This window comes from Labeo rohita, chromosome 3 (genome assembly GCF_022985175.1).
Source record: "Labeo rohita strain BAU-BD-2019 chromosome 3, IGBB_LRoh.1.0, whole genome shotgun sequence".
NCBI lineage: Eukaryota > Metazoa > Chordata > Actinopteri > Cypriniformes > Cyprinidae > Labeo > Labeo rohita.
In genome coordinates this window covers 15,938,027-15,952,502 of record NC_066871.1, presented here as the reverse complement: position 1 = coordinate 15,952,502, position 14,476 = coordinate 15,938,027, and the positions used below count along the sequence as shown (strand labels likewise).

The following is a 14,476-nucleotide window of genomic DNA, read 5'->3' as shown; positions in this document are numbered from 1 at the left end:
GAACGTTATTATATGACTAAAAGAGGACCAAATATAGAACGTCCTCCTAAAGTCATATTGCGAACGTTATTGTATGACTAAAAGAGGACCATGTAAGAACATTCTGTTAACGTCCTAAATGTCCTCTTTGTAACGTTTTTATATGACCACAGAATAACCAATATAGAACGTCCTCCTAAAGTCATACTGCGAACGTTATTGTATGACTAAAAGAGACCCATGTGAGAACGTTCTGTTAACGTCCTAAATGTCCTCTTTGTAACGTTTTTATATGACCACAGAATAACCAACATAGAACGTCCTCCTAAAGTCATATTGCGAACGTTATTATATGACTAAAAGAGGACCATGTGAGAACGTTCTGTAAATGTCCCAAATGTCCTCTTTGTAACGTTCTTATGTGACCAAAAAATAACCAAAATGGAACGTCCCCCTAAAGTCGTATAACGGACATTGAGCACCAGAACTTTTGTAACCAAAAGAGGACGTTTTAGGAACGTCTCCAATGTTCTGTAAATGTTCGGGACATTCGTCACCTTTAGACAACTTTTAGGGAACGTTGCGCAAGGTTGTGAGAACGTCGCCTTCTACGTGGGTTACAGGATATCACTGCCAGAAGCAACAGTAAAGATGAAGAGATCATGGTTTGTTTCACAGCACAGTTTGAATGAACTGAAGTGATTCTTCACTCCCTCTAGTGATCAGATGAATGTATAAACTGACTCATGTCTGCTGTTTAAATATGCAACAGGACATTTACATAATCATACAGAGCTACTAATCAAATCTACATGCTACAATAATATTAATATTAGGGTTCATATCATTTATTGCTATCATTAGAGACTTTATGACATGTTTTGTTTAGAACTTTTCACGAAAGTGGACATGAATTGATTTTATATAATTTTCTTCTCCAACATTTCTCATTCTTTTTGAGGGTTTGATATAATTGATATACTGCATTGAAAATAATTTTTGACAGCAACAATAGCAGTAGTTAAGAAATCATATTTCTGTTGGACCTGCAGCAGAAGGTTTAAAGGCCTCTAATAATGTTGCAACTTGTATTCTGATAAAAATGCTCAAAAAAAAAAAATCTCTTGAAATATGATATAATTCATATGCACTTTTATATTCCTATGTACAGTATGAGGATTTTTTTTTTACTTTTTATTCAAGATATTTTAAAGTAGAACTGCTTGTGGTTTATCACTGTGTTTATTTTTGTGTATCATTAAACACTGTTGTGTCCTTCATCGTAATTCTCTGCTGCCACCTGTTGACTTCTAGTAACAAGAGATAAAACAGTCAGTGTGGTTTTTGTTCAGATGTACAAAACCTTTGTGTCACTGTGCTTGTTTTGCACAGAAATACACGGCTGAGTCTTCTGCTGTCAGGCCTGATAGTTTCAGATACACCATACTCTTTGAATTATCTCTGGTGATTTCAGTTCGACCTTTGAAGGATTCAGCATAGTCATAGCGACTGCTGTCACTATAAACACGTCCCATCCACACAAGTGGTTTTCCAGCTTGTTGTCTGATCCAGTGCATGCTACAGCAGTCAAAGCTGAACCCGGATCCTCTACAGGACAGAGTCAGAGTTTCTCCAGGCTTTTTCACAACTGTGCTTTCAATGGACTCCATACTTTGACATTTTATACCTAAAAAGAAGATTGAAAAAACTGATTTAATTTGTAATCTGTTTACTCTAGAACTGATAATAGACATGTAGGAAACTCACGTTGTAGGCTGAATGAGAGCAGCAGTAAACAGAGTGAATTCTTCATCTTGAAAGTGGTGATGTAACACTTCAGATCCAATCAGCAGCACATAAATACTGAACAGACATTCAGGGTTGTTTTGATTTGCATTGAGGGTCACAAGGTGCAATTATGACTGAAAGGCCAAACTATTCAAGAACAATATGAAAAACCATTACCAGTGTTTATTGATTAAAAAAATATATGTTATTGCTTAAAATTATAAATATATTTTTGCTTACTGTTATATACAGAATTCTCTGTAAATAGGACACAAATTAGGAAAAAAAAAAATTCTGCATTTTATTTTCATTTGTTGATTGTACTTGTTGCGTCCACACATGTGCTCATGCTGTTTGCAGTGTCAGCTAGATAACATGTGTATCCTGCTGCTTGATAACTGAATTAAACACAACAGATCACAGCAAGAAAAGAGAAACAGAAATAGTCTCATGTGGGAACAAGTGTTTCTATTAAACAGTAACGCTGTATTCATGTTTTCATCTTGATTCAAAAATGTTGAATTCACATGCTTATTCATTTTTGATCAGATAAATTAATCAATTCAACAAATAACCAAATGTCATAAAACTTGCTTTGCTTCTTTATTACACAATGTTGAAAAGTTTCAGCAAAACGTATCTCTGCTGTGTCTGAGAATATTTTCATTTATTTTAAACTCTTTTCAATCAAATGAAACAATGTAAATCTATGAATATTACATCAGCAAACATTAACACTCTAAATAATTGAAATATGAATATATACATATATAATATGTATTAATATGTATGTGTATTATTTATACAGTTTTTGATTTGTTGTAAAGTTACATCTTTCAAACAGTTGTAAAATGAATAAATGTTCTGTAATATGCCCTTATTATGATGATGTTTTTGTACAGGGAGTCTGTTGGTGTCTGTCACTGTGTTTCTCTGGCACAATAATACACAGCTGTGTCTTCAGCTTTCATATTCTTTCCTTGCAGTGTTATTGTGTTACTGGAAGTGTCTCTGGTGATACTGAACTTGTTTTTCAGTGAATCCTTGTAGAATAAGCTTCCATCACTCAAGATCACTCCAATCCACTCCAGAGCTTTTCCTGCAGGCTGACGAATCCAGGCTGTAGCATAGCTTGTAACTGAATATGAGACTTTACAGTTGATAGTGAGAGTGGCATCAGGACGGACAGTCAGAGACTCAGGCTGAGTGAGTTCATATGAATCAATACCTGAAGTTTAAGTTTTAGTTGACTGTAATAACACTGATTCTGAAAGTATGGTTCTGTTGGACCTACATCAGAAAGACTATAAATTATTCAGTTATGTTAGCAATATGTTTTATGTTGCATTAATCATTCAACATCCCTGATCTGCTAAAATCTGTTTTTCATGAAGGCAGAGAGTGCCCTCTATTGTAATATCAGCAATATTCTCATCAAAAATTAATAATTTTAACTTCAACTTTCACTTTATAACTGACTATAGATAGCAAACCATTACATGTAATCGAAAAAATTTCCTTCATGTCATGTGGTAACTTCTAATGCATTGGTTGTATTCAAGTCAAAAATATTATTTAATATGATTAAACTAAATTTACTGTACTTTTAGGTTACATCAACAAAGTCTGCGGGTCATTTCTCGGACATTTGTTGAGCTGTAAAACACTGATGTAAGTAAGAGTCAGTTTCATATTCTTACAGTATGGGGGACTTTTTATTACCCATTTAATTCAAGATGTTTTTTGAGCAGAACTGCTTGTGTTTTGTATCACTGTGTTTTCTCTCTCCAGCGCAGTAATACACAGCTGTGTCCTCAGTCTGCATATTCTGTCCTCGCAGAGTCACTGTGCTGCTGGAAGTGTCTCTTGTAACTTGAAATCTACTTTTCAGTTTATCACTGTAATATGTGTCACCACTACCACATATCTCTCCAACCCATTCCAGGGCTTTTCCTGCAGGCTGTCGTATCCAGTGAGTGCAGTAGCTGCTGTCGGTCACTAAATATCCAGAGATTTTACAGGACAGTGTCAAAACCTGACCAGGACTTAAGACAAGAGAATCAGTCTGAGTCAGTTCAACACAGTGGACACCTGAAGGGAAAAACATGTTAAAAATATGAAAAATATGGTCATGTTACAAATATAATTTTGTATAACCAAGTATTTTTATTATGAATTATCTTTTGAAGTTATAAAGATGAGAAACAGCTGCCAGCAGCAGCAGCAACAACCAAAGAGATGAAGTGATCGAGATTTGAGATGTGCGAGAACAAACTGCTTCTTTTCATCTTAATATTCAAGTAAAGAGGAGGAGGAGGAATATTTGCATGCAGTTCTGCATATGCAACCCAATAATTATGATTTAAGATTGTGTATGAACAGTGCAACACGTGATTCAACTTGATAAATTTTTTTGGGTTATTTTTTCAATGTCATTCAGGGCAGATATATCAGTGATCATGGCATTTAACCCTTTCACGCGTACGATCACACCAGTGTGATCAGTCTTGGCTGGTCCCTGGAGCGTACGATCACACCGGTGTGATTCGAACGTTCAGCGCGTCACGTGATCAACTGCTGAATTCAAATCTGCTTTGGCGCTAAACCAGATCAGACGCGCTGAGCGCTTGTCATATTATCGCAACTATTCCGTGTTTTCAACCATGTAATGCTTATTTTAGGTTTCAGACATTTACATACACATAAGTCCTAGTAAAACGATGCATTTCTAGTTAGCAAAATACACGCCGATGTCTATGGCAGCGGCAATAATGATCCTTACAAATGTAATCTGACGACATGTTTTATTGATATCATATACACATTGTGTAGGTAACTATAAAGTTTACTCCGCTCTTCTCCCAGGTCACCAGAGACTTACTTTAATGTTTTTCGGGAGGAGAGGATGAATTTTTTAAATCCCACAGCTTGGATTCAGCGCGAACTAACATGGCGGCGCCCATCACTCGGCATAGATCAACTAACACGCTCATTATAAAAGTGTTTAAACCTCCAAATACATTTACTTGCACATATTTCAGAATCGGAATATCAGATATTTCATAATACATTTGGCACGTTTGTGAATATTAATAATAAAAAGGGAAAAACTATATAAAAGTGATACATGTGTCATACAGCGCTATTCTGGCTGCGTTGTGTCACGTGACAAACACGACGCGTCGCCATGGAAACAATAAGGCTATACCTTCTAAATAACGGTCGCCTAAAAAAACTCTCTGGGAGCGCAGCTAGAATGTTTTAAACTCACGTGTGAAACAGCATGTTCTGGGGAAATATGGGCCGGTCTGTTTCTATGGATCAAAGTTTTTTTTTTTTTTTTTTTTTTTTTTTTTTGTTGACAGTGCCCTCTGTCGTAAAATCAGTAGTTCCCCTTCAAGCTGCTTCTGAAAATGCTATGGGAACACCTACAGCGAGACCACGCTATGAACACGTGTAATCTGGCCAACTGAAGGGCGAGACATCACGGGCGGGTGACGGAAGCGACCAGGAAGCACAAAAGCATGTGCGGCGGAGCCGGTGTCAGCTTCTGTCTTTCTGTCTTTTGTGCAAAAACTTTTCGTGCCAGTTTTTGCACAACTTTCATTTGAGGGTGATGACTGGTAAATCTCACAGCAAGGGCAATAAAGAGAGTGGGGAAAGCGGCTGTGTGTTCCTCCCTGCAAGTGGTACATTACTAGAGGGGACACACACAGCACGCTGTGTCGGCTCCTGAGGGAGCTGTCTGTCCACATTTTGAGCTCCTTCCTTTGCGGATGCTCCACTCCCAGAAGGCTTTCTTTGAGGAGGAAGCCTTCACCAGCCTTCACCAGTGCTGGCCCTGCTGCCGCCGAGGCGGAGTGGTTGCTGCACTCTTGGGGTTCGCAGTTGGATCTGCTGGAAGGAATGGAGACGGGTGACCCCCTATCTCCTTCCTCACCCAGCAGATCCACAGCCCATTCCGCAGGTTCAGGACCACTGAGGGCAGCCCCTACCAGGGAAGAGCGGGTTGCACCGCATTACACAGTGTCTGTCTCTCCTCGGTGCCCTCAGGAGGACAGTCTGCTACCCCTAACACCAATAAATATAATGGATGAACCTGCAACAGCTTTCCATTATCTATTCCCCACTGTTAAGCAGCAATCAAAGACAATTTATACACATTTGATATTTCACTATTACTATTACACAAGGACAAATTCATGCAGTAGTAAAAATCAGTGTAAAAATGTCCTCCTCACCCCCTTATCTTGCTCCTCACAGGCGGGGCATCAGTACTGTGCATGCTCTTGGTTTTAATGCAGTACAAGATGCATGTTGATCATTCCTGGTACATTCTCAGTTATCCCTTAAGTGTTTGTAGCAATAAAGCCCATGGTAGCATCTTGTCATGCAAAATAATTCATCTTGTAATTCCCTTTATTTCACCAAAAATGTGCATATTTGTCACTAAATATATACAATAATAACTTTTTGGTGTTAATCATTAATCTGATCAAAAATGTTTATGTCTTAAGTAAAAACAACCCTGGTAATTAATTATATGTAGTTTTTCCAAGTATAAAATATACACATATGAGCCTACCTAGTAAAATGTATCTTATTTACCAAGACTTCAACACACAATATTCACCATATTCATTTTATTGAAACATACAGCATAAAGTTGATAAAGTAGCATCAAGACAAATTAAATTTAAGAAAAATAATAATGGATTATTAAAAATACATTAACATCATATATTAATCAGTTCACTGCAGCTGAAGCCACACAAATGAGTGATGAAATGTCCTTAAAGTCACACAATCCATTCCAGTCAACTTTGATACAGATCATGTGGTACATATAAGACATTTGATACTGTTTGAGAAAATAATGATTCATTATCATCACATCTAAACTGGTGTCTTGCTCTTTTCCATCCATTTCCCCATCATGATCTTGTGTCTGTAAACAGTTTGTGGTTGATATCCAGCACCAATGTGGTGTAGCTTTTTCTCAGCCAGAGGATCTCTCACTCCTGACATCCCATTTTCAGACAGTTCCCAGACCTGGTCAAAATAAAACAAACAAAAAAAAAAACACAGATGAATTTGTTTAATGGACAGTCAGCTCAGCTTATGTTCTGTGTGATGTCCGTTGAGCAACTGTGGCCCTTAAGGTATTGTACACATACCTTTTTTAAGGTTTTAAGATTTTTTGAGAAGCTTTTTCTTTGAAGACAATTCACAACATCCTTTTCTTTCTCTCCTTTTCTTGAGCATCACTTGGTCAAACTCCCTAATTTGGCTGATGAGATCATCTGTACAAAGTAAAATGGTTAAAATACTGCAAAAGGAATTTCATTATGTAAGACTTAAAGTGTTACAAAGGCAAAAGTGCCATGTGTAGTTCTCAGAGACTGGAGTATTTGCCTCTAGAATTCATCTATTGCTGCAGTGAATGTGTCTTTTTCTTCTAGAATCTTTCTCCAAAGTTCATGACTCCTCCTGCTCCCATCTTAAAACACAAAGTCTGTGTAGTGTAAGGCCTTGCTTCAAACCAATCAACTATTAATCAACAATTTATTACACACAACATCTACAAAACAATTAAATAATGTAAATTGTTTATATCAACTAAACCACTTTTATAACATATAACTTCCTTGGTCTTCCTTCTCTTCTGTAAAACAAGAAATTCTCACACCATTTTGAATACTGCTCAGGAGGCTTAGCGTATCCCATCATGCATCATGTTTTGGAATAAATCGTGAGATCTTGTGAGAGGTCACGGAAACCTTTCCAATGTAAGTTAAAAATTAATAATAATTATAATAATTAGATATTACAAATAATTTGGTAGTAAAACAAAGTGTTGCACGTTTTATGCAAAGAGAAGTATATTTATTTTGTACATCATTTGCAACTGCTTTTTATTACTTAATTAGAAGCACCATAAATTAAACTGACATCTGTTATAGGGACTACTAAACAGACATTTAGAAGTTTATTTTAAAATGCAAAGTTGAAACTAAAAATAAATTTCCATAAACACTTGCATTTTTACCACACTATAAGTGTGTCCCATCAGGTAATGAAAAGTTCAACACACACTTGTGATTTTCATGTTCACTTCAACACTTGGGCCAAATACAGGAAATACGTCATATAAGTAGTCAAGGGGTCAAGTGCAAAAACTGCAAGTATGGGTATTTGGACAGGGCAAAAATTTAAGAAACAACATGTTATATACGTTATATATATTCTGTGCAAATTATAACAGCAGGAATGTTTGATAAAAGGGTACAACTAACACAGACCTACCACTGCAAATGTCTCCCTCTGCAGCTTTCTGTCTTCTCTGTTTCTAAATGAAGACCTCTCCACAAACAAGACTGGGCTGACTGCTTCCTTTAAGCTAAGCTAAAAAAAAAAAAAAAAAAAGGGAAAGAAAATAAAATTATATAGAGAATGTTAATAATGATCTGTGAGCAAAATATTTAAGTTATAAACTGATATGAATGAACTGCAAGAGGTTATAAAATACCAAATTTTTTTGTTTTTTACATTAAAAGGTATTACAAGCATGGAATAGTAAGTGTAGTGATTACTGTGGTATCTGTTGTAAAAGCACATCAAAACTAGCATTACAGTGGAAAAACCATAGTAAGTTTGGTGATCACTGTGCTATTACTATACATATCACAGTGAAACTAAAGATACTGCAGTAAAAGCATAATAAGTGTATTCTTCTCCTTAGTTCCCTAATGAACCAGACGTCTAACACATTCATAGAAATCGTTTTACTTACGCATTAAAAAATAAGGCAAACAGTAGTGATGGGAAGTTTGAATCATTTTACCGAGTCAGGAAAAGTCTTGTTCAGCAAAATTAACGAATCTTTTTTTGAGTTATTTCGTTAATTTTAGCAAAATATAATTGTTACGAGTTACTTCCCTAACACATCTACTGCTTACACAAACGTTGATCACACTACAAACAAGACAAAACTATAATATTGTAAGAAACAGAAAAGATTAATTCATTGTTTACCTGGGTCTGTAGTCTATGATTAGCTCATCTCACCTCTTATCTGACAAGTTTTTGGGTTTGAGTTGTTTGTTCATCACGGCCCATAAACTTAACCAATGCAGTGTGAGCTGGAAAAAGAATTGATTAGTTCATCTCTCCAGTCCTCTGGAAAAACTCGAAGACTTGAAACAGGTGAACTAATTCCAATACAGAACCTAATAGGATGTTGCGCATGCACGACTGAACGAATCACTCCACATTAAAAATTCTTCTGACTCTTTGTACCTGCAGTTGCCTCAGTAGCTTGTTCAGGTTTGCAACTGCCACGCTGTTGACCTCGCTGTCTGTAAGGGCCGATATTTCCCCCATTCTCTCAAGGAGATGTCCCACTGTTGACTCCACAACATTTTCACTAACCCTTCCCAAGGACACATCTTGGCATAGGGCACGCAAATCTGAAATTATGCCTTGAAAAGCCATAGTGCTGCTAGTAATTGTCGCCAAACTGTTCCACTGTTTAAGCTCCGCCCACGCTAGTTGATTGGCACTCCTCATTTGCATGGGCGTTCTAGGTTTCCGTTTGAGCATTTGATTTATAATTTGCGATGTTGATTTGAGCATTTGATTTATCACTTGATCATTTGATTTATCATTAGAGCACTGAATTATAGATTTAATTATGACAGGTTTATACTGGGTTGATCGTGAAAATTTAATCAAATACAAATTATTTTTAATTTGATTTTTAATATAGTAAATGCTTCCCCGAATGAGGAAATTAAATCACATTTGAGCATTTGATTTCTCATTTGAGAAGCCATTTTGAGAGTTTGATTTATTATTTGATAATTTGAGCGTTTGATTTCTCATTTAAGCAGTTGTTTTGAGAGTTTGATTTATTATTTGATCTTTTAAGGTATTTGAAGTTTTTCATTTTAATGTTGTTAGGAAAAAACTTCCATAGTGTTTTTTCAGGCAATTCGAAAAAGGAATATTTCGCAAAACTGCAATGGAAACGGCTTTTTCGCATTTACAGGTCACATGGCATATGTAAACATCATTCTTCATTAACTCCAAGAAACACTTCATAGGTAGCTGCTCTCAAGTATAAGGGGTTTTCCCTGATATTAATGCTTACTATGTACGCTGCAGGCATCTGCGACGCGTAACGGCTCTGACAGTCACCGGAGCTGATGTTATGTTTATACCAGCAGCATCTCACACGTTTCTGAAGCGACTCTCTGCGCTGCTTCTGTGAAGATACACGCATATGCCTCTCTGCGCAATCTGTAATGGAAACGCGCCTACTGTAGACTTATTTGTTCACGTTACATGAGTCGATCTGTGGGATGTGTGGTGAATGTTTCCTCCGACGGTGTTTCTTTCACAGGCTTGTGCTGCTTTATTTTTTACTAACCACCAGATCGCGCAGTTTCCAACACACTCGAAGCTTTGAATCTTTTCCCGAAACACTCAGCGGAAAATGTAAGTGCTTTAAGAGGCTTTATTTGCCCATCACTACTGTCAACTGTTGAATGAATGAGTGTCACCTCCCGCTTGTTTACTACTGTTTACTTGCTCCCATTTTTGACGCAAGGCCTCATGGGACGTAGGAAACTTGTGGATAGAATGTTCATTTGTTGCTGATGCAGTAATTATTAATAAATATTCTAGTTCTTCATGAATTATATTAACTCATGATTAGCTGTGCATCAGTTAAGAATGAATTAATACATATTTGTGCATCCGTATTGTAAAGTGTTTCCTCAGACTTTAAAAATTGGACTGTTGTCAGTCAAGTCTAATTTGCCAAGTCCAATGTGTGTTTGTCAGTCAAGAAAACATTCAGTCAGTGAGACAGTTTGAAACTGCTTGACAAGAGCACCACCTCTTGGAAATGGAACAGCACAAGTGAAGTCAACAGGAAAGGTGGTGGTTTTTGTATTGCTTTGACACTGAACTCATTCACAGTGACTATCCCACACAGTAATACACAGCAGTGTCTTCAGTCTTGAGGCTGTTCATCTGTAGGTACAGTTGACTGCTGGAATCATCTCTGGACACTGTGAACCTGCCCTGAACTGACTGGGAATAGTACTTGTCAGAACTGGATGTGCCAGTAGTTGTAACCCATTCCAGTCCTTTACCGGGTGCCTGTCTCACCACACCTGCCCAGTAGCTGCTGAATGTAAATCCAGAGGCAGTACAGACCAGACGAAAAGATTCACCTGGTCTTTTTACCACATCTTGAGACTGAGTGAATGTCTGACAATGAACATCTGTGGAAGAGAGAAAAATATGATAAACAGCAAAATGTAAAACTATTAAAAAGAAAAGTAAACCAAATAGGAAGCTTGCTAAAAATACTTATGCATTGATACAATATTAATATTATTTAGGAATGAGTTACAAACCATGTAAAAATATTAATAACAGGAGTGAATTGATTATTGTTGTCATTGCTGATTAATGCTCCTCTACAAAAACCACAGTCAGTGAACACACTTATGGCACAATGCAACTTATGGGAATTATACATAATAGTTTTGCATGAACTCCTCCTCCAATCTGTCATTACTTGTTTCTACCAGTGCAGAGAATAAAAAATGGATGCCAAAGTTAGTAAATGTGCAGTGATGAAAAACATATTGGGTCTTGATAAAGTAATAAAAAATGTATTTGTATTTGTGAAATTTATGAGAACATGTTGCATAAATGTTACATTTTTGTGGTTATTTTAATGTTTTTAAAGCATTATTTGATTGATTGATGGATGGATGGACTGAGAGTTATGTGATGAGGGATGGTAGTATGTATATCTGATTCATGGGTTCAGGTTTTTTTACGGAGCTGTGGCTTGTCTAGTGTTGCACAGTAATTATTTTTCACAAGCATGCAAACACTATAATATAATTTGTGATGGAATTACTGTAAGACTTATTTGTGTTTCTTCAGACTTTTAAATTGGATTGTTTGTCAATAAAGAAAACATTCGGTCAGTGAGTCAGTTTGAAACTGCTTGACAAGAGCGCCACCTCTTGGAAATGAAACAGCACAAGTGAAGTCAACAGGAAAGGTGGTGGTTTTTGTATTGCTTTGACACTGAACTCATTCACTGTGACTCTCCTTGCACAGTAATACACAGCAGTGTCTTCAGTCTTGAGGCTGTTCATCTGTAGGTACAGTTGACTGCTGGAATCAGCTCTGGACACTGTGAACCTGCCCTGAACTGACTGGGAATAGGAGATGAAGAACTGGATGTGCCAATACTTGCAACCCATTCCAGTCCTTTACCAGGTGCCTGTCTCACCACAGCTGCCCAGTAGCTGCTGAATGTAAATCCAGAGGCAGTACAAACCAGACGAAAAGATTCACCTGGTCTTTTTACCACATCTTGAGACTGAGTGAATGTCTGACAATGAATATCTGTGGAAAAGAGAGAAATATAATACAACAAAATGTAAAACTATTAAAAAGTAAACCCAATAGTGAGCTTGCTAAAAATACTTATGCATTAATACAATATTAATATTATTTAGGAATGAGTTACAAACCATGTAAAAATAGTAATAACAGGAGTGAATTGATTATTGTTGTCATTGCTGATTAATGCTCCTCTACAAGAACCACAGTCAGTGAACACATTTATGGCACAATGCAACTTATGGGAATTATATGTAACAGTTTTGCATGAACTCCTCCTCCAATCTGTCATTACTTTTTTCTACCTGTGCACAGAAAAAAATGGTGAAAAACATATTGGGCCTTGATAAAAATCAAAAATGTGTTTGTATTTGTGAAATTTATGAGAACATGTTGCATAAATGTTAAATTATCAAGTTTTTAATGTTTTTAAAGCATTATTTGATGATGGATAGATAGATTGAGATGAGGTGATGAGGGATAGTAGTATGTATATCTGATTCATGTGTTCAGGTTTTTGTACAGAGCTGTGGCTTATTTAGTTATTGTGACTGTCTTGCACAGTAATACACAGCTGTGTCCTCAGTCTGAAAATTATTTCCCTGTAGAAACACTGTGTTTTTGGACGTGTCCTGAGTGAAACTGATCTTGTTTTTCACTGAGTCTTTAATGTTAGTGCCACCACCACTACAAAGATATCCGAGCCATTCCAGTGCTTTTCCAGCAGGTTGACAGATCTAGTGAATGCAGTAGCCTGATTCTGAAATCCTGCCGGAGATGGAGAATGATTCTTGAGGTTTCACATCCAGAGACGAAGGTTGAGTGAGCTCAACACAGAAAACACCACCTGAAAACAACAATAAACCAATGTGTCATTAGTACTTTTGTCTCAAAACAGTTATGAAGATTATTTCGAGTTTAATAAAGCATCAGTGAAGCTCACAGGATGCAGCTGCTGTCAGCAGTAGTAGAGCTGATGAGAAGATCATGGTTTAAGATGATGTGAATTTCTCCTTCTGACCCCCAGACACACTTCACTTTAGTACATGGAGCAGATGAACATTTGCATATCATTTGCATATAGAAATTCATGTTTTTGACATTTAATCTATTTTATTTGATATCTGGAATTGATTTCTAGAAAAAAGGGACAACATAAGTCTGTAAGCACAAAATTTATACATACTATTGTACAATCTAGATCTTATAATCTGATATTTATCAACACAAAATTATATAGTGAAAGCTAAATATATGCATATACCAAAAATTTCAATAATACAATAGCCAGCTCTTGGTAATGAAACAACATAAGCACAACCAATGATTTTGATTAAACATATTCAACAAACAAATTAAGTGTAATACATAGTGTTTAATGTATCTGTGACGAGGCTACTGACGAATCACGAGGCGTAGGATCCATTCGCAACAGCTTTATTAAATCGGACAGTGAAAACAGGCTGTGGTCAACAATGGCAGACTGACGTGGTGAAGGCAAAGACAAACGAGTAGTAATAGTCCATGCAAATGGTCGGGACAGGCGGCGATCAAAGGCAGTAATCCGTGAGACAGGCGGGGGTCGATACAAGACAGGCAGCAAAGGTTCACACACGATATAAACAGTCCGGTTGGCAACAGTGAGACAGTCCGAAAGAAAAACGCTCAGGATTGGGGACATAGCCGACAAAACTTCGCGGTGAACGCGCCGGCGAGGCACGCTGAAATGGCCGCCAGAGAGGAAGTGACCCGGGCGACCCGGAACCGGAAGAGAGAGTCCCCAGGCACGGGATTGTGGGAAATAGAGTCAATATTCGGGTGAGGGTTCCCGCTGGCGCGAGGCGGGAGGAGTCACAGAGACCGCGTTCGTGACAGAGCCCCCCCCCGCGAGTGCCTCCTGGCACGAGGAGGCAACCGACGCCGGGGTCTTCCCCTACCCCGGGGTCCTGGCCGATCTGGGTGGCTGGCGTGGAAGTCTCTGGTAAGCGAAGGGTCCAGAATGTCCTCGGGGGGCACCCAAGACCGCTCCTCAGGTCCATAGCCCTCCCAGTCGACCAGGTACTGTAGATGACCGCTCCGGCGTCGGGAGTCCAGGATGGTATTGACTCGGTACGCCTCCTCGCCATCGATGATCAGGGGGGCAGGCCTCTGCGGAGCGGTCTCATCTAGAATCTCCGTCCCTCCAGGGTGACCAGCGGGCTTTAACAGAGACACATGGAAAGTGGGTGAGATGCGATACTCGGCAGGTAAATCAAGTCTAAATGATACTGGG

General features: G+C 37.9%; 2 gene segments (V, D, J or C); both read right to left on the bottom strand.

Moving 5' to 3' along the window:
* Positions 1 to 1,349: 1,349 nt before the first annotated feature.
* LOC127159787 (Ig heavy chain V region 3-like) lies at positions 1,350 to 1,820 on the bottom strand. The segment is given in 2 exon segments: positions 1,350 to 1,666; positions 1,747 to 1,820. Coding segments are annotated over 2 exon segments (363 nt in total).
* An 8,935-nt stretch (positions 1,821 to 10,755) lies between these two features.
* On the bottom strand, positions 10,756 to 12,447 carry LOC127159872 (immunoglobulin heavy variable 3-7-like). The segment is given in 2 exon segments: positions 10,756 to 11,060; positions 12,336 to 12,447. Coding segments are annotated over 2 exon segments (351 nt in total).
* Between the last annotated feature and the right edge of the window lie 2,029 nt (positions 12,448 to 14,476).